Raw genomic sequence first — 21,641 nt, 5'->3', positions numbered from 1 at the left:
CCTACAAAACAAAAAACACAAAACCCAACACGGACATACAAAAAAAACAAACCTTATGGCTTGAAGTTAGCTTTAACCGGAAACTAAATATTTTCCCCAATGTTTCTGATTTTCCGAGATCACACTAAGGTGCGACAGAAAAAGAGCATACGCATGTGAAAAATCCTTCCTTTCTGCTTCAGATTTGCTCAGATCGCACAGAGTCGCGGGGTAAAGAGCATACGTAGAAATGAAAGGTATAGATCCAGTAATAAAAAAAAACAAAAGAGCTAAATAAACTGAAATAAACAGAGAGAAAATAACAAAAAACTGCAAATAAACACTGTATACCTCAAGATCTTAAAAATGACGTAGCTAGGGCTATCGGAAACCTTTTCGTATTAAACGAAAGGGGTTCCTCACTGGAACATATGCTCCTAACAAAATAGCGCAGTCTTCTCGGCCCGAAAGCAGTTAGTAACAATAGATCTAGGAAACGACAGTCGGATGTAGTTCTACCGGCTTCAGATTTGGATCACCAACAGATGCGGCTTTCAAGTCGCTCTGATACCATGTAAGAATTTACAGGGTAAGTTCCTCAGACAGAACATCAAAGGACACCGCTCACAAACAGATCACAGATCAATACACCAATATTGTTGACGTGGTTAAAACCCTCAAAGAGGGAAACAGTCCACGACCTAAGCCAACGCAGCCACTTCAGGCAATTTATTAATAAAAGAATGAAAATTTACATAAGCTTCTCTCATGAATGGTTACCCTACAAATGACCCTCCATGCTCTTTAAATAGAGATCATGGACCAATCGGGTGTTAAGCCATGGATCAAGGGTCGGTAATACCGAGGAGAGAATGAACCGTCGGATCACTACATATCATGACCGTCAGATTGTAAGTTACAAAAATACATAGTAAAGAAACACACTTTACCTAACTCTACACTAGACCAAGTTATACTTAACTATTTCCTATGTGTCAGAATATCCTAACATTTATATTTGATAAATAGACACAATGGGTCAAATGGTTGCCTTTGGCTGAATGGTGGTATAACACTTCCTTCCATACTGTAGCAAAAATGACCCCATTTATGGCACTTTATGGATATCATCCACTGTCCATCACATCATATTTAAGAGAAAATTCCAAGGTTCAAGCAGTGGAAGATCACATCGAGCATTAACAACAAGTTCTCCAACTCTTAAAGGATAACCTAACTTTGGCTCAGAATAGAATGAAACAACAGGGAGATCAACATTGCAGCTAAAGAAGTTCTAATATAGGTGACTGGGTATTTCTATGACTACAACCATATAAACAAATGTCCCTCAAGCAAGTTAAGAAGGATAATAAATTATCACCAAAGTATTGTGGTCCGTACAAGGTGTTGCAAAAGATTGGTACTATGGCATAGAAATTGGAGCTTCGTGCAGCTTCCCGAGTGCACCGAGTTTTCCATGTTTCATGCTTAAAGAAGGTTATTGGTGACAAGCTTCTAGTTCAAACAATATGTCCAGAACTTGACGAGGAAGGAAAAATCATATTGGAACCTGAAGCAGTCACAGAAACAAGAACTCGACAGCTGTGAAATAAATCAATTTCGGAGTATCTTGTCAAGTGGAAGAACTTACCTGCGGAAGATTCCACATGGGAGGATGAGAATTTTATACAGAAGCATCCAAAACTACTCAAGCGTTGAGGACAACACTTTTTTGAAGGAGAGGGGCAAGTTAGGTCTCTATAATACTAGTGATTCCCCCATTACTATTGTTATTGTTGTGCCCTTATTGTCCCCATATCGTTATTATTGTGCCTCATAGAAGCCCAATATTTTTATTGTTGTGCCCTTATATTATTATTGTTATGTCGACTTTGATTGTATTGTGATCCCTTAGACTCCTATATATAGAAAGGAGGTTTTGTCATTTGTAACTAGGTTTGGTCTTCATAATTGTATTTGAGTCATAATGAAATGTATTTATCAAAAGAAAGAAAAATAATTTATTATTATTATTATTGACTTATTAAAGCATGGGTTTCATGCTTGGGTCATCATGTTATAGGTCAAAGTCCCCATTGAGGACTTCTAGGTTTTGTCTTAAGTCATTAGAGTCATTGTTCATTTTGTGAGACCCTTCTTGGGTTTTTGAATCATGTAAAAAGAATTATTATTGAGTAAAATAAGTCATTGGTCACCTTCACACCAAGTCGGCCTACATGAGGGTAACTCGACCCACAGAAAAGGGTATATATAGAAGTTCAGTTCAATTCATTTGGAAAACACTCACAAGTTCGATATTCAAGAGAGAGAAGCAAAAGAATATGAAATTGTAGAAGGAATAGAGGGAGATTTGCTAGAGAAGAAAAATCGAAGTTTCTAGGTCATCTCTCTCACACGTGTGGATTTTCTGGGCTACTGCTGGAATGTCGAAGTACCGCATTAGGGTCGAAGTTCTGCTACTGGGTCGAAATTCTATTGCTAGGGAGATCAAACTTTTGCTACTGCAAGATCGAAGTACTAGGTCAAAGTTGTCGCTGGAAGGTTATCATCTGTAGAAGAAAGGAAGGGTTGACTTGGTGATGGGAGGAAGTCGGTGTCTAGGTCAAGGAGTCTTGGATCATCTCGTGAAACTATTAAAGGAAGAGTTGTTGATTGTGTTTTCCCCTAGATAAGGGTTTTTCCCTGGCTGTCTGCCTACATCTCATGTCTTTGATATTCGTGTTATGTTTATTGATAATTGCTTGATGAACTTAAAAGAAGAACACAAGAAAGTTAATAAGAACATAAGAATATCACAAGTAATTATCAACATAAAGAAAATCTTTTTGCCTTTTTGATTTTCCAACATAATTCTCTTAATTATTAGTATACCTCTATCATTGTTAACAATGAGATGGAAGTAGTATCATCAAGGAGATATAACTGCATAACAACTGCAAATCCCATTGGAGCATGCACCATTAATGAAGCACCAAGGGAGAGAGCCCCAACCACCCAAGGAGGCTGCTGTATATGTGTTTTATTATAAAAATTGAATATTTCCAGGATCTGTGCAGTGGTTTGAAAGGATGAGATTGGTTTTTGGTTGAAGATGACCGCATTTTGAGTCAGTCATGTGCCCTAGATTGTCAAGTAGGGAAGGGCTCTAAAGTCCTTCAAAGTGGGATTTTTGAACCATATCAGAAGAGAGTCCTCCAAACTTTCCTTCATCCACAAATTCTCTAATCTCAGATATCCTTTAAGTTCCTTCTAAATCTATTTGGAGTATGCACATGAAAAAAACAAATGAGATCTAGTTTCGTCCACCCTGTGATAAAGTAAACAAATACCTGAGCCTAATTTGTGGTGCTTTTGGAGCAAATCTCATGTTAACGCCTTCTTGTTTTGAACCAACCACATCACTGGTTTGGTTTTTTTCGGAGCAGAAACCTTTCAAATTTTCTGCCATCACCAACATTCCTCATGAGATGCTACACCAAATAATGCCTCATATCCAAGCTTGGATGTGTAGGTGCCTCCAACCACATGAAATCCCGAAACGAGTTCATCTTTAGTAGGACCTAATCTGACATGTGCCTTCCTGGGTGCTTCTACATAATTGTGCCAGTCTACAACCTAATTTGCAGCTAGATGTAAGTCATTGGTTGACATCTAGCCTTGACTCCCAATGGAAGTGTTAGTGGGGCTCACCAATTTATTTAAAGTGACTTTCCTTATAGACTGAAAATTAAGGATCAAATCTGTAGGGAGGAAAATCCTCTTGTTGCATCATATATTGGCTTCGACTACCACACAAACTTGTGCGCCATTTCCCGCCTTCCACTAGAAATATGAACCAATGACAAGAAGTGTTAAGGCTTTCCATTGGTTTGAGACTTGATAAATGGATTTTCGATCCCTCTTGATCCAATGAAAAATTGTGCCCGATGCAACATATTTATGAAACAATGCCCTTTGCCGAAGGCTATCCTTGGTTAGCATATTTTAGAGCTACTTGGCAGCCAATAAATAAGACCAAAAAGATGAACAACTTTTAAGCTCCACCACTCCTATAGCCTTTGGGGCAACAAGTTTCCTCCACTTGACCCAATGAGTGCCTTTATAGGTATTGTCTCCTTGCCCTAGAAAATTGAAACAATACCTTCATATTTTTTTCCAGAGTTCCTTTAGGTATATGCGCTAATGTGTGGCAATATATTGGGATTGCCTCAATTTATTTCACTAGTATTAATTAGCCACCACGTGCTAGCCAGCATGTGCACCATTGGGAGATCCTCTTTTCCACCTTCTTGGCCAACTAGAGCCAATAATTTTTTTTAATTGTTTGGCTTGATGAAAAATCCAAGATATTTTAAACTTGTGTTGATATCTGAGGTGGTTCGAAAGGGGAAATTTTTTCCAAGCACCATCATCATATCACTAAATATAAGTATGTCAATGAAATGTAGAGGAGTGGGTCCTTCAATATCTCTCACTTTAGAACCTTTCACAACACGTCTCCTCTCAACATTAGTCTTTTAGTATCTCTCACTTTAGAACCTTTCACAACACATCTCCTCTCAACATTAGTCTTTCAGTATCTCTCACTTTAGAACCTTTAACAACACGTCTCCTCTCAACATTAGTTAGTGCTTTGCTCAACCCCTTAACAACCAACAAAAATAGATAGGGAGAAAGTGAGGTCATCAGTCCCATTATTGACTAATTGACAAATTTAGATAAACTCAAATGATGAGGTCATTAGTCTCAAGGCATGGTATTGAAGTGAGGTGCAACCATAGAAACTATCTCCCCAAGTATGACCCATATATATTTAGAATAGACAGAGTAATTTAGACTTTTGTAGAAAACCTTTGTGAGTAAACTTGAGTAAATAGAAAGGGAGTTAGTTAAAATCACACTGCTAATTGAAGTTGTAATAAGCCTTCTTAAGTTTCCTTTAGCATCATTTGCCAAAAAATTCCAATATTTCAACATCTTCTTAAATTTAGGTATCAGATGGTCACCCAAACCTATGTTTTCTTGCAACTAGATAATGTCTAAATGATTAAGTTCTACTAATTTGAGGAGGGATAAATGTTTGGCCTAGCCCGTAAGGCTCCAAATGTTTGCAGAGAGTATCTTAATGGGGGAATGATTGAAGGGGCTCATTTGGATTTAAGGACCCCTATGATAATTGCCTTAGTTTCTTGAGATTTCTCGATCTTTGATTTACATTCGAGGGTGATACAGATAATCCCTCCCATAATGGGAGTATCTAAATCCAAACCTCTAGAAACCTCAAGCACCCTCGGCTTCGTAGTTATAAAGCATAAGAGGTAGGGATACCCTCCTCTCGACTGAGAATTGTCAATGGAATTGGCTGTACCCCCACCACTGATTGGGCATGCGAGAGGTACAGGGAATGTAGTTGATATAAGATATTTCATGGGACTGGCTAGATATTATCGATGATTTATCGAGGGTTTTTCAAAAGTAGCATATCCCATCACTTCCTTGTAAAAGAAAGGAAGAATTTTTAAATGGATAGCGGAGTGTCAAAGTAGCTTTGACCAATTAAAACACTTACTTACAACTGCCCCCATTTTGAGAATTGTTGATCCAGACAAGGAATTTATTGTATGCACAAATGCCTGTAAGGAAGACGTAGGGGGAGAATTGATGCAGGAACGCAGGGTTGTAGCCTATGAGTCTCGAAAACTGAAGGAACATGAGCAAAAATATTCAGGGTATGATTTAGAATTAACAACGGTTATTCACGCCCTTAAAATATGGCGGCATTACTTGCTTGGATTTTTTTATTAATGATAAATCACAATAGCTTGACCAATTATTTTAATCAGTCTTTGCTGAATGCTCGACAAGCACGTTGGACTGCCTTTATGAGTGAGTTTGAATTTGAAATTAAACATTTGAAAGGCAAATAGAATCGGGTAGCAGATGCCTTGAGTAGGAAATTGAATTTTGTTTATGAAGTATCATTTAGCGAAATGAAGATTGCTTTTAAAGATCAGATTGAAGAAGCTGCTCAAAGAGATTCGGAGTACCAATTCTTGTGGCAACAAGCAAAGAATCCGAACAATAGTGAAAGACAATTGGGTTATGAAGTAAATCCAGAAAATATGTTGGTTTATCAGAAAAGAATGTATGTTCCAAATCAAGTAAGCATTAAACAATTAATTTTGGATGAATACCATAAAAGCCCGTATGCTGCACATCCCGACTATCAAAAATTAATCACTACTTTGAGGAAGGAATATTTTTGGCCAGACATGATAAGAGAGGTGGCCAAATATTTGTCTAAGTGTTTGGAATGTCAGTAAGTGAAAACGGAACACCAACATCCAGTTGGGTTGCTTCACCCACTGCCCATTCTTGAATGGAAATGGGAAATTATAACACTTGATTTTATCACTGGCCTGCCCAAGACCAGGAAGCAGAACGATTCTATAAGGGTAGTGCTAGACAAGCTGAGCAAATCCGCTCACTTCATTCCAGTACAATCCACTTATAAAACAATTTAGATTGCTAACATATTCATGAAAGAAATCTTTAGATTACATGGGATACCAAGGGTGGTAATCTCTGATAGAGATGTTAAATTTACATCTGCATTTTGGAAGACTCTGTTTGATGGGTTAGATAACCAGATACAATTTAGCACTGCATACCACCCTCAAACAGATGACCAGACAGAGCAGGTGAACCAAGTGCTTGAAGATATGTTAAGGATTTATGTGATGCAACAATCGAGTAAGTGGTAATGACTGTTGAATCAATAATCAATTCATTATAAATCAAATAATATTGAGATGGAACCATTGAAACATAGAGTAAATTAATCAAAACTAGCGTTAATGTTCTTGACATATTTATCTATGTTAAAAAAAAATTGTTGTTAAGGTTAAGGTATGTTACAGGTTGTGCTCCCCTAGGTAAAACATTGTTTGAGGGATTTGTGGAAAAGATCCCTGTTGTCGCGCGAATTGGCACGACAACGCTCAGACCGGGGGCTGTCACTCTGATCCCCGATCCCTCCGTTTAAGCCTGTCTCCCGCGGCTAAGGGGGTAGACCCTGCGAGATAATGAAGACCAACTGCCAAACAGTTGGGTGGGAGACACGATGCACGATATGATAGAAGCACTAAAATGGATTTAGAAATGAAAAGACCAGTGCCTTGTGGAGTTAATTTTTAATCGATTAATTATCAGATGCTGAGGAATATAGACCATGCAGAGCAAGCATTTATCATTGAAGCTCGAATGATGCAAGATATTAGTTAGAATGACGATGCTCTTATAATGACCAAAGCTCAATAACGATATTCAGCCACTGGAAATTTCGAAAAAGATGAATGCTTAAAACCACCATGAGAATCGTAAATTGACCAGATATCTATTTCGCATCTCGGAAAAAAATTAGATCCTCAACATGAAAGATATAACGTGAAAGCTCCTGAGACTTGCAAAAAATAATTTCCCACAAATTTTTTTTTTATTTTTTAAATCTTTTTTTTCAATTTTTATTTTTCCATGTTATAAAAAATTAAAAAAAAATCCTAAAAGTTTAAAATTTTAAAACTAAATTCTAATCATTAAAAATAAAACTAAAAAAATATATTTTTTCATTTTTCATTTTTTATTCAAAAAGTCAAAAAATTAAAATTAAAATCTAATTTAAGCTAAATCTAAAAAAAAAAATCTAAGATCTAACTAACATTAAAAAACTAACACATGAAATAAAATTAACTAAACAAAAACTAAAATACAAAACACATTTTTTTATGATTTTTTTTTTTTTTTTAAAACAACGAATCTATATAAAAAATAAAACAGAACTTTATATTTAAAATCTAATTATAAACTAAGCTATAGTCAAAACTAAAATCAAAATCTAATTTAAAAAATCTCAACCCCAGCTAAAGATTAGACACAAATTAAAATCTACCCATACATGAAAAGGGAAAACGATTTATTTAAAAATTAAAATCCTAAAATTTAAAATAAAAAAAAAACGTCAAAGTCTAAAATAAAAAATGATTTGAAATCTAACAAAACTGAAACGATATGAGTCAAAACCCTAATCTAAAACCACGCTATCAACCTGAAATCGTAACCCGTCGAACAGCTGTAAAAAATAACCATGTAAACCAAATATGCATTCACTTGTCCGAACAACGCAAATAAAAATTCAGAACGACGCGACAGTCTCACGCAAACTCACCGTATACAAATCAAGGGAAAACGCTACGATACGCAGAGGTTACCTGAGAATCCTTCACGCTGGACGTTGTGATCTGAAAGCTTATAATCGATGAAAATGCTGGTCACGTGCTTGGTTTGTCCGTTCATGTCTTGTGTTTGTAGGGTATAAATCACATCAAATCGTTTCTGAATTGCCCATATGACTTATCTCGCTGTTTTGCAGGTATTCGGCAGCAGCAAGGGACCACAGTTTTCTTTCCAGCCGACAACTGATAACTGAAATGCTTTGCCCAGAACTCAGGACGATGATACGCGGATTACCCTTCAGCCTCAAATCCGAAGTGCGTGAGGCATACTGAGAGATAAGGGTGAATCGTTGGTTGTTTGGCCACTCCACCAAAATCACGCTCACGCTGTCTCGTTCAAAGCCATCCTTTCCGCGCGTGGGTAGATACATGTTGGGAGCTGATACTTGACGGATCTGAGATTTCCTTTTCAACTGGCCCGCAGGTATTGGTGAGGGAGTGCAAGTTTCTAACAAAGAACTGTGCAGCAACTTATAGCGCAATTTGTGAAAGAATATCAAAGGGAGATCAATGCGTTAGCAGTTGTTTACTGCAGCTCAGTGCCATTTGAAACGGATATGCAGAATGGTGTCGATGAACAGCTGCAAACACAAAAGAAAACAAGAGCCCAGCAGATATATGCAAAATCTCGAAGTAAAACCCCTAAAAATTAACCTGGAATCACAAAAATTTGCAGCTCTAAAGCAGCCTGACTAATGTACAAATTATGGCCCCTGAAATGCCAGATTTAACAATAAGAGCAGCAATATTTTCAATATATCAGAAATTTTTTTGAACTTCACTGTGAACAGAAAGAAAAATCTCTCAATGTAAAACAGAAAAAGAAACTTTAACAGATTAACCCAGGGCACAATCAGCTGGGCTCTGCACAGAACAGCCTGTGGGAGTCGGCTGGTTCAGCCGAGAACTTCCCCAAACGCCCACAAATACCTTTCACTTAAAGAGTTCCTGCACACCTCAAGCAAGCATCAGCAAAAAAGGGCAAGAGATGCTGCTAGATTTCAAGAGAAAATGGAGATACCTGCCATTTTCCAGAAACCCTACAACATTCAGACCCTAGCACGTGAGCAAGATACCTGTACTCACAATGCTCTGAAAAAAATCAGCTATTTTAACTGTTGAAAACTGAAATATGCAGAAAAGCAAACACCTCACAGCAATTCCAGAGAGTAACACCAGCCAGTTTGAACCCCAAAGTCTTTTTATTAATTAGAAATCAGTTTACAAGAGAGCTTTCAGTACAGACTCACAGATCAGATCCTCTGAAATGACCCCCTAAGACCCTATAAAAAGGGAATGATCCTAACGGCTAGTTCGAGTGATCCATGTGGAAATGATCTCGACCGTTGATGAGGATCAAGACATCTCTTGATCTCATCCGTCGATTTATTCACTTAAAATATTATTATTTTATTAGTTAGGGTTTTTGCTTGATTTTTTTAATTTTTATTATTTTTCATTATTTTATTATTTTTATTCATTTTTTAATTTTTTAATTCATTTTAAAATGGATCACTGAACTAAACCTTCGGAAACATCACCTAGGACCTAGGACCTAGGACTCATGAGGGGATTTAAAACATTTCTCGACCCTCAGGACACGTTACATCATGACTTTTACAAAATTACATCTTAAGGGACAAACCCATTTAATACAGACCCTCACAAAACACCCAGCTCTGCGACACAACGATAATCTAGCAGATCAACACACTAGGCTTCTCCTAAAGTTCTAATGACAAAATCAATCCCGGCTTTGGGGTCAGGTTTGAAGGAAAACTCTGTCGATCCGTGGATCGGTGAGACAAAAAACCTTCCGGGACGTAGATTATCATCAGAAAGTTAGGTCCACCTAGGCAAATTACATACATGACTTCATGTCTGCTAAGATTATTTACAATTAACACATGCAGACTGGGTTTACAATCAAAAAGATCAAGCTGCTGATGATGGCAGGATGGCACGGACATGCTGATCACGTGCTGCTTCTTTTTGTCAAGAAAAGACAGGGTGCACTGCATGGGATGTTGACCAGTAGGGGTCAACATCTGGCTCTACTTGGGGACATGTTGCTGCTCGCAGGAATGTGAGAATCCAGAATCTGCATCCATACAACACAAAAATGAGTAGCGTCCATCCAAAAATCAGCATATACGTTAAGCACGAATAAAAAAGCTCTTCATTTATTAACTATCTAAAACAGAAACGAAGATGCAGAAAAAACAAGGAGTAGGGTTAGAAATACGATACAAAGGATGCCCTAAGGCATCAGATGTTTTCAATATAGTGCATACTGAGCATTTGCCTGCTTTCAGGCAAATCTGTCGGCTGCTTGTCGGATGTGCCATGTCCAATTTTGCATATGGTAGGACTCCTTCCTATCCGAAAATCAAGCTGCTCACGGCCGTCTGATGCATCAAATCTTCGTCTAATCTTCTTCCTCTTGCGCTTCTTCTTTCTGGCAGGATGAATTATTGATGACCTGAAACTTTCTGTTTCGAAACTATCAGATGAAGTGTGTAAGTTATGCATGCTAAGTCTTTTTGTGTCTTGCATCTGATTTTTATCGTTTTTAAGCTTATCTGGATCACCTTCAATTATCCACTTAATGACCTCCTCATTGTAAGATGGAACTTGTTGCGGCAAATGAGAAGGCTCCTGGTTTTTCTTATCATCTGACCATTGTTGAATCTTTCGAACTTGTATTCTAATGGCATCCATCTGACTAGAGCATTCATCCCTTATAGCGCTGATTTGCATGGCATGGTTTTCTTGCATGTGTTTTATTACCTTATCGTTCTTTTCCTCTATGTCCATCAAGGAATGTTGCATGAAATTTATTTCTTCTTTATGATTCGCTTGTATGTCAGCCAACTGATTGTTATGATTGAATGTCATAGAGTCAATTTCCCTATCATGATCAGCTTTCATGGTCACCATATTTTCCTCTAAGACTGACATCTTGCTTTGCATGCTTCTAATTTCTGTTTCATATCTAATTTTCATGGCCTCAATTTCCTTAGCATGCTGATTTTGCGTGTCCTCCAACTCCCTATTACGTTTTTCCAGGTGGGTGCCTAAAGTTTTAACATCATTGATAAGACTAGTTTGATTGCTTTCCATGTTTCTGACCAGCATCATTAGATCTTGTATAATTTGCTTTTGTTCTTCTTTTTCATTGTCATTTGTCCCTGATTTTTCACTATTATGAACTGCAATATTTCCGGTGGATGACACATTCTGACATGATGAATCGTCTTGGGATCTTTCAGCTGGACCTCTTATCAAATTATTTTTATTCTGTTGCACAATTTTAGGGGCAGAAGGCAAGCTGTTTGGATAACAATATCTATCTTCAAAAGCACTTACAATGTCATTTAAAGAAGTAAAAGAATGCTTAGGAAAATTGTTAAACCAATTCAAAGCATCATCTTTTAAAGAAAGGACAAATAGACGCATTTTGATATCACCATGACTAAACTGAGGGGATCTGCAATATATGATCATGATGCGAATAAACAAGTCTAGATGCCTATTAGCAGCGATTGGATCACCATCTGAAAAAATAGGTAATTCAGGAATGGCCTCCTCCGGAAGATTATGGAGACGGTGAGTAAAACGACATGGTTTAAATGAATAATCCATGATGAACAATAAGGGATCAGATGGATGATAGAACTAGCTCTTTGCTCAAGAAAATCAAAAGATGAAAGAAGTGGAGTCGCCACTTGAACAATAAAACTGATTCTAAGATCCAAGAAGTAACCAACCAACAGATATGCGGGAGGCTTCTTGTCTGGGAAAAAATAAGAAAATGGAGTCGCCACCCAAACAAGAAACACACCGAAGAGATGCTGCTGATATGTGATGAAAAGATGCCCAAATTATTTGAATCTGCCAGCTCAAATGAGAGATGAGAAGATGAGAAGATGAAAAGATGAAACCCCAGGAACAGAAAAACTCTGTCCCCGGCAACGGCGCCAAAAATGTTGTCGCGCGAATTGGCACGACAACGCTCAGACCGGGGGCTGTCACTCTGATCCCCGATCCCTCCGTTTAAGCCTGTCTCCCGCGGCTAAGGGGGGTAGACCCTGCGAGATAATGAAGACCAACTGCCAAACAGTTGGGTGGGAGACACGATGCACGATATGATAGAAGCACTAAAATGGATTTAGAAATGAAAAGACCAGTGCCTTGTGGAGTTAATTTTTAATCGATTAATTATCAGATGCTGAGGAATATAGACCATGCAGAGCAAGCATTTATCATTGAAGCTCGAATGATGCAAGATATTAGTTAGAATGACGATGCTCTTATAATGACCAAAGCTCAATAACGATATTCAGCCACTGGAAATTTCGAAAAAGATGAATGCTTAAAACCACCATGAGAATCGTAAATTGACCAGATATCTATTTCGCATCTCGGAAAAAAATTAGATCCTCAACATGAAAGATATAACGTGAAAGCTCCTGAGACTTGCAAAAAATAATTTCCCACAAATTTTTTTTTTATTTTTTAAATCTTTTTTTTTCAATTTTTATTTTTCCATGTTATAAAAAATTAAAAAAAAATCCTTAAAGTTTAAAATTTTAAAACTAAATTCTAATCATTAAAAATAAAACTAAAAAAATATATTTTTTCATTTTTCATTTTTTATTCAAAAAGTCAAAATATTAAAATTAAAATCTAATTTAAGCTAAATCTAAAAAAAAAAAATCTAAGATCTAACTAACATTAAAAAACTAACACATGAAATAAAATTAACTAAACAAAAACTAAAATACAAAACACATTTTTTTATGATTTTTTTTTTTTTTTTAAAACAACGAATCTATATAAAAAATAAAACAGAACTTTATATTTAAAATCTAATTATAAACTAAGCTATAGTCAAAACTAAAATCAAAATCTAATTTAAAAAATCTCAACCCCAGCTAAAGATTAGACACAAATTAAAATCTACCCATACATAAAAAGGGAAAACGATTTATTTAAAAATTAAAATCCTAAAATTTAAAATAAAAAAAAAACGTCAAAGTCTAAAATAAAAAATGATTTGAAATCTAACAAAACTGAAACGATATGAGTCAAAACCCTAATCTAAAACCACGCTATCAACCTGAAATCGTAACCCGTCGAACAGCTGTAAAAAATAACCATGTAAACCAAATATGCATTCACTTGTCCGAACAACGCAAATAAAAATTCAGAACGACGCGACAGTCTCACGCAAACTCACCGTATACAAATCAAGGGAAAACGCTACGATACGCAGAGGTTACCTGAGAATCCTTCACGCTGGACGTTGTGATCTGAAAGCTTATAATCGATGAAAATGCTGGTCACGTGCTTGGTTTGTCCGTTCATGTCTTGTGTTTGCAGGGTATAAATCACATCAAATCGTTTCTGAATTGCCCATATGACTTATCTCGCTGTTTTGCAGGTATTCGGCAGCAGCAAGGGACCACAGTTTTCTTTCCAGCCGACAACTGATAACTGAAATGCTTTGCCCAGAACTCAGGACGATGATACGCGGATTACCCTTCAGCCTCAAATCCGAAGTGCGTGAGGCATACTGAGAGATAAGGGTGAATCGTTGGTTGTTTGGCCACTCCACCAAAATCACGCTCACGCTGTCTCGTTCAAAGCCATCCTTTCCGCGCGTGGGTAGATACACGTTGGGAGCTGATACTTGACGGATCTGAGATTTCCTTTTCAACTGGCCCGCAGGTATTGGTGAGGGAGTGCAAGTTTCTAACAAAGAACTGTGCAGCAACTTATAGCGCAATTTGTGAAAGAATATCAAAGGGAGATCAATGCGTTAGCAGTTGTTTACTGCAGCTCAGTGCCATTTGAAACGGATATGCAGAATGGTGTCGATGAACAGCTGCAAACACAAAAGAAAACAAGAGCCCAACAGATATATGCAAAATCTCGAAGTAAAACCCCTAAAAATTAACCTGGAATCACAAAAATTTGCAGCTCTAAAGCAGCCTGACTAATGTACAAATTATGGCCCCTGAAATGCCAGATTTAACAATAAGAGCAGCAATATTTTCAATATATCAGAAATTTTTTTGAACTTCACTGTGAACAGAAAGAAAAATCTCTCAATGTAAAACAGAAAAAGAAACTTTAACAGATTAACCCAGGGCACAATCAGCTGGGCTCTGCACAGAACAGCCTGTGGGAGTCGGCTGGTTCAGCCGAGAACTTCCCCAAACGCCCACAAATACCTTTCACTTAAAGAGTTCCTGCACACCTCAAGCAAGCATCAGCAAAAAAGGGCAAGAGATGCTGCTAGATTTCAAGAGAAAATGGAGATACCTGCCATTTTCCAGAAACCCTACAACATTCAGACCCTAGCACGTGAGCAAGATACCTGTACTCACAATGCTCTGAAAAAAATCAGCTATTTTAACTGTTGAAAACTGAAATATGCAGAAAAGCAAACACCTCACAGCAATTCCAGAGAGTAACACCAGCCAGTTTGAACCCCAAAGTCTTTTTATTAATCAGAAATCAGTTTACAAGAGAGCTTTCAGTACAGACTCACAGATCAGATCCTCTGAAATGACCCCCTAAGACCCTATAAAAAGGGAATGATCCTAACGGCTAGTTCGAGTGATCCATGTGGAAATGATTTCGACCGTTGATGAGGATCAAGACATCTCTTGATCTCATCCGTCGATTTATTCACTTAAAATATTATTATTTTATTAGTTAGGGTTTTTGCTTGATTTTTTTAATTTTTATTATTTTTCATTATTTTATTATTTTTATTCATTTTTTAATTTTTTAATTCATTTTAAAATGGATCACTGAACTAAACCTTCGGAAACATCACCTAGGACCTAGGACCTAGGACTCATGAGGGGATTTAAAACATTTCTCGACCCTCAGGACACGTTACATCATGACTTTTACAAAATTACATCTTAAGGGACAAACCCATTTAATACAGACCCTCACAAAACACCCAGCTCTGCGACACAACGATAATCTAGCAGATCAACACACTAGGCTTCTCCTAAAGTTCTAATGACAAAATCAATCCCGGCTTTGGGGTCAGGTTTGAAGGAAAACTCTGCCGATCCGTGGATCGGTGAGACAAAAAACCTTCCGGGACGTAGATTATCATCAGAAAGTTAGGTCCACCTAGGCAAATTACATACATGACTTCATGTCTGCTAAGATTATTTACAATTAACACATGCAGACTGGGTTTACAATCAAAAAGATCAAGCTGCTGATGATGGCAGGATGGCACGGACATGCTGATCACGTGCTGCTTCTTTTTGTCAAGAAAAGACAGGGTGCACTGCATGGGATGTTGACCAGTAGGGGTCAACAATCCCAATAGAGGAATTGAGAGTAAGATAAAAATGGATCTTGGATCGGGCCAACATCTTATTTATACACAAGGATGAAGCCTTACAGGATATACCAATAGAAGCCCTGAAATCCCCATTAGACGAAGAAGATAAAGATAAAGAATGAATATTCGATAAAGAAAGAGAATGAATATTCTTACCTAATACGTCTTCATTAATTAGAATAGTGTCAACAAGAGCTCTAGCATCTAAAGCAAGTGCTCGATGTGCTGAGGAATCAACAAGATCAATGGCATCCACAGTTCCGCCACCCAAACTTGTATGTGAACTAACTATTAAAGGAATCGATAGATCCCCTATCACAATAGTGGAGGAAACACCCCCATTGCCACCTCAGTTATGATCTTGAGTAGAAGTGGGGGGGATACTGCACTAGTTTTCTGTGAACAGACTATCGTAATATTTTCCTCCAATTCCATTGAGTCAATCATTTGAGAAGCATAAGTGTCGCTTCTTTCCCAAACCTTTCTAATGAATGGTTTTAAGCAATCCCTTAGAATATGATCATATAGATGAACATTGATGTAGTCTAGTATTTGTGTATATCTGATACCTTGATAAACCAAATCGATATATTCAAATAGACCGTGATTGATGTCAAGTTCAACCAAGATTTGTAATACTGCCAATTTGATCCTCAAATTGTAATATCTATATGTACATATGATATCTAGGTTGGTGAGCTAATACATGTTAATTAGGTTGGTGAGCCAAGTTCTGTTAAGGCTTGTGTGCTCGTGTGTCTAAATTTGTTGGGCTTGCAGGTCAATATATAGATATGTTTGAGGTTGAAATTCCTGTGTAGTTAGGCTAGAGAGCATGTTTTTCAAAAGGCTAGCAAGCCTAGCAGATGTTGTAAACACGCTAAGATTAATAAATAACATGACTGCAGACTAAGGGACGAAAAGAGTATGGGGGTTAGGATTCCATGAGAGGGAAAGGTGAGGATACGGAACCAAGACATGGTCCCTAAGCCAAATAACTATTATAATATCCCTAAAATAACTTTATGGGACAATAATAAAATTCATTATACTATTGTATTACATTTTAATATATTATTTATCCTAAGCTATAAATAAAAGACAAAAGAGGGGGGGAGAGTATTTCAATCTCCCTTTCTGTCAAAAGCTACAAAAACAACCAGGGTGATTGTGGAAAGCCAGAGGGTTTTTGGCAACTATACCTTGAGGATCTTAGGTGGCTCTGGGTATGGGTGCACTTCTCCTTGGGTTGCCTTGGCGAAGGCTGGAACATTGGAGGGAGAAGTGCAGGGATAGGTGTTTTTGTGTGGAGCTTAGAGGGTACCTAGACACACCTGAGGACAATTGGATTCGTGAAAGCCACAGGGCTCTAAGACATCCTTGTTTGGTCTGAGTTGGGAACCTTGGAAGGGTAGTGGCACAACTCGATGGACTGCGGGTGCAGGGAATGGGGTGCACAACCTTGGGTTGTGTGGGCTGATGGGGGATGAAAGATTGTTGGATGGACGTTGCTAGGTTCGGTACCTTGGCCTTGTTCAGTTATATACCATAACTGGTTTAGAGAGGCCTTTGTGCTTATGGAGTTGCAATCCGAACACAGAGGTGACCTGTTGTTGAAGGATTATGAACAACGTGGTCTATGGCTAGGTGAAACATTTGGAGTCTGCAGCCAGTCACTGGTTTTATCAAATAAGTATTGTGTATACTCTATTGTATATCCCTGCCTATGGTTGTTGTCTTACACATTATTATGTTGTTCTGGTTATATCTTATGTATTTAATGGTTGTGGTACTAGTGTCAGAGTTGGTGGTGTCGCCTCTGTTGGGTGGTTGGGAGGAGGGTGTTACAAGTGGTATCAGAGCCATAATGGCAACACTAGGCTTGCATGGGCCAATGACAGAATGCAAAAGCAAAATTTGCAAAGTATGTTTGCAAACCATTTGATAAAATATCTCGACAGAATATAGTTTCATAGACTTCTATAATCTGAAATCTTACAGCCCTATAAGAGAGAATGAACAACGTGGTCTATGGCTAGGTGAAACATTTGGGGTCTACAGCCAGTCACTCATTTTATCAAGTAAGCATTGTGTATACTCTATTGTATATCCCTGCCCATGGTTGTTTGTTTCACATTTTATTACGTTGTTATGGTTATATCTTATGTATTTAGTGGTTGTGGTATCAATGTCAGAGTTGGTGGCATCGCCTCTGTTCGGTGGTTGGTGGGTGTTACAAGTGGTATCAGAGCCATAGTGGCAACACTGGGCTTGCATGGGCCAACGACAGAATGCAGAAGTGAAATTTGCAAAGTATGTCTGCAAACCTTTTGTCAAAATATCTCGACAGAATATGGTTTCCTGGACTTCTATAATCTCAGATCTTACAGCCCTATAAGAGATAAAGTAACTCCATCATCTAACTGGTTTTTGAGGGGCACATGTTTGTAGCAAATTCATTGATTATCATGTACTCATTATGTGGAAGTATTGCTGAGGTTTATTTGACAAATTGCTTGAACAAAATCGGTTTTTGTGAAACAAGATATATCAAGCTATGCTTGGAATGTGCAAGAAGAGGAGAGCTTAATGTTATTCTATAAAATGTTGTAGTAGGCAGAAGTAAAGCCGGATCAATTCACTTTTGTAAGTGTGCTTATTGCATGTACTGGGGTTGCTGTGGTACAAAATGGACTGCAGATACATATGCATACAATCAAAACTGGAATTGAGTTAAATGACTCTGCGGCAGAAGTGGTGATCGATATATATATATATATATATATGCAGAATGGTAAATTGAAAGATTCATGTCATCTGTTTAACCAAATACTCCAATGAAAAACAATGTTTGGGAATGCTGTTCATTTCTGTATATTCATTTGTTGAGGAGATGTGGGAGAGGCTCGAATGTTCTCAAGGAAGAAAGGTCTGACAATTGAAGAGGGGTCGGCTGTTGCTAGTGGATCGAATGACTGAGAATAGAGACTCTAGGAGAGGGCAGCTCTCGGAATTGATTCGGAAATGTAACTGAGATGTGCAACATCATACTCCCTGAAGATCGATGTATTGAGGAGGTCCACTCCCACATACTCACGAGTGGACTTGAGCAAAACATTTGCTTGGCAACCACTTTAATTAGAATGTATGGTGTTTGCAGAAATCTGATGTATTCATGCAAAATATTCAACAAAATATGTGAACGAAATGTTTTCTTATGGAATGTTACGGTAGGTGAGTATGCAAAAAACAATATCTGCGAGTAGGCCATTAGGCTTTATTGTGAAATGCGGCAGTCAGGCTTATTACCCACAAATTTGACCTTTACTTGCGCTCTCAAGGGTATGCTCAGAGTGTGTATTGGGTGAAGGCATTGGATCTCTTTTGGCAGATGTTGGTGGAAGGCATTGATCCTGACCCGATGACTGTGGCAACTATTCTTCTTGTCTGTTCCTTCTTAGAAAATTTGCAGCATGGCAAGGAGATTCACAGCTTTGCACTTCAAAGGGGGTTTGATGGGGATGTTTTTGTGGGCAGTGCTGTCATACACATGTATACCAAATGCAAAAACATGGGATTTGCATACCAAGTATTTGACAATATTTCTGACAGAAATTTAGTATCATGAGCTGCAAGGGGTGCCGGATATGCTCAGTATGGGTATCCTAATGAAGCCTTGGAATTCTTTTGTAAAATGCAGGTGGAAGGTGTGAAGCCTAATTGGATAACCATAGTGATGTTTTGCCTGCGTGTGCCAACCTTGCAGCTCTCCTACAAGGCAAAGCGATGCATCAATTATGTGTATTTAGAAAGGGTTTTGAATTGGATGCTTCTGAGCAAAATGCACTTATGGATATGTATGCTAAATGTGGGAGTCTAGATGTTGCACAAGAGGTGTTTGATAGACATCGATAGGGATGTGGTGTCATGGAGTGCAATGGTTGTGGGATGTTGAATGCATGGGCAGGGTGAAGATGCATTGCCACTGTTTTACCAAATGCAACAAGCGGGCATTGGACTAGATTACGTAACCTTTATTGATGTTCTTTCTACTTGCAGTCATGGAGGGCTGGTGGATGAAGGCTGGCTAGACTTCAATCAAACAAGTGAAAAATATGGCATATTGCCTATGAAAGAGCACTATGCATGCATGGTTGACCTTCTTGGTCAACCTGGGCAACTGATTGAAGCTCAAGAGTTTATCAAAACGATGCCAGTAGAATCTAGTGCTAGTGTCTGGGAGCCTTGCTTGGTGCTTGTAGAGTTTATGGCAATTCAGAGCTGGGCGAAAATGCATTTGATTAGCTTCTTGAATTAGAGCCTGAAAGTGCAGGACACTATGTATTGCTATCAAACTTTTGTGTTGCTGCTGTCTGGTGGGATGTGGTAACAAAAATGAGGACAATGATGAAAGATTGGGGACTAAGAAAAGTTCCAGTATGCAGCTGGACTGTGGTAAAGAACAGGGTTCATACATTTCCTATAGGAGACAAATCACGTCCACAATTTAATAACATTCATGCTATGTTGGAGAACCTATTTCCAAAAGTGAAGGCAGCAGGATATGCCCCTGACTTCAAGTTTGTGTTATATGATATTTAAGAACCACATGAATAAACTGAATTTTATGTTGTTTAAGAACCAGGGAAATGAATATAGAATTTGGAAAGTTTCAAGTTACAATACTTTGGGATGCACTGCACTGCCAAAATCCAGTGTACATTGGCAGTATCATTTAAAAAGCTCAACATCTACCTAGTCCTATTTTCGAAAAATACCATTAATATTTATTATGCACTGACAACTCAGAATGCATTGAGAAATGTTAATTATGCTAAGATACCCTTGCACTTTTTACACAGATGCAACAAGCAGAAATAAAGCCAAATCATGTTAACCTTGTTTCTGTTTGTTCTGCTTGTAACCATGCAGGGGTGGTAGATTGAGGGTTGGAAATGTTTCCATTCCATGAGTCAAAATTATGGCATCAAGCCTAAGGTGAGGCATTATGCATGCATGGCTGAGCTTTTTGACAATGCTGGATGTTTGGATGAAGTGCATGACTTTCTCAGGAGGATGCCATTAGAACCAGAATCTGCAGATTGAGGAGCATTGCTTGGAGCCTATAAAATTCATTGCAACATTGGGCTAGCAGAATGTGTGGCAGAATACCATTTCAAATTAGAACCTAATAATGTTGGATATTATTTCCTTCTCACAAACATTTATGCACCAACAGGTAGATGGTATTATGCTGCAAAGGTGAGAGCAATCATGAAAACTGAAGAATAAAAACAGAGGCCAGGATGCATCTGGATTCGAGGTTGATCGATCCTAGGAGTGGAGTTTGTTCTTGTGGGGATTATTGGTGACGCAAGAAAGCAGTTTTGGGTTTCCAATCATTTACTCATGGATTTATTTATTTTTCCTCGGAATCTCTGATGATGCAATGTTAAACAATGAGCTAGGGCCCATCACTTTTAATAGCCAGAGGTGTAAAATGCATGATGACTGAATACACAGTTGCATTGCTTTCATCAACACCAATGGAAATAAGTGTCTTGACTGAACTGTTGATTTCCTGCACTGTTCCAGAGAATCCTGCCAGTATCTGTTCATCTTCAGGAGCCACTGTCACAGTAAAAGTTTCCTCATCCAGATATGCAAAGGCATTGAACAGACGGGTATACAGGGAACCATTAATATTACATGATGCCATGTATGAATTTGCACTAGAAGCTCAATAAACTGCCTTTAGCTGCCTCTTATGTCCTTGGCAGCCGCATGATGAAGATGCTATTGACCAAATTCCACCAATGCATCCCAAGATTTAGTAAAATGTAGCCATTAGCATTAATATGGCCACAGAAAGCCGATAGAGCCCATCACTTTGTAATTTGTGGGTTGATGGGTAGTTTGTTTTGTCCATATGAAGAATGATGGTCTGGTGTGGATTCCATAGCCAATCT

At 38.0% G+C, this 21,641-nt stretch overlaps 1 protein-coding gene across 1 annotated transcript; it reads left to right on the top strand.

Moving 5' to 3' along the window:
• Nucleotides 1-5,990: 5,990 nt before the first annotated feature.
• LOC149152244 (pentatricopeptide repeat-containing protein At1g20230-like) lies at nucleotides 5,991-20,274 on the top strand. The gene is made up of 5 exons (XM_089443430.1): nucleotides 5,991-6,161; nucleotides 19,064-19,261; nucleotides 19,373-19,450; nucleotides 19,640-19,888; nucleotides 19,978-20,274. The coding sequence occupies exons 1-5, from the start codon at nucleotides 5,991-5,993 to the stop codon at nucleotides 20,272-20,274; spliced, it is 993 nt and encodes a 330-aa protein (XP_089299556.1).
• Nucleotides 20,275-21,641: the final 1,367 nt, after the last annotated feature.

This window comes from Pinus tabuliformis, chromosome 9, assembly GCF_031772625.1.
Source record: "Pinus tabuliformis cultivar Carrire ecotype Pingquan chromosome 9, CPIR1, whole genome shotgun sequence".
NCBI lineage: Eukaryota > Viridiplantae > Streptophyta > Pinopsida > Pinales > Pinaceae > Pinus > Pinus tabuliformis.
This window is presented reverse-complemented; position numbering and strand designations above follow the sequence as displayed.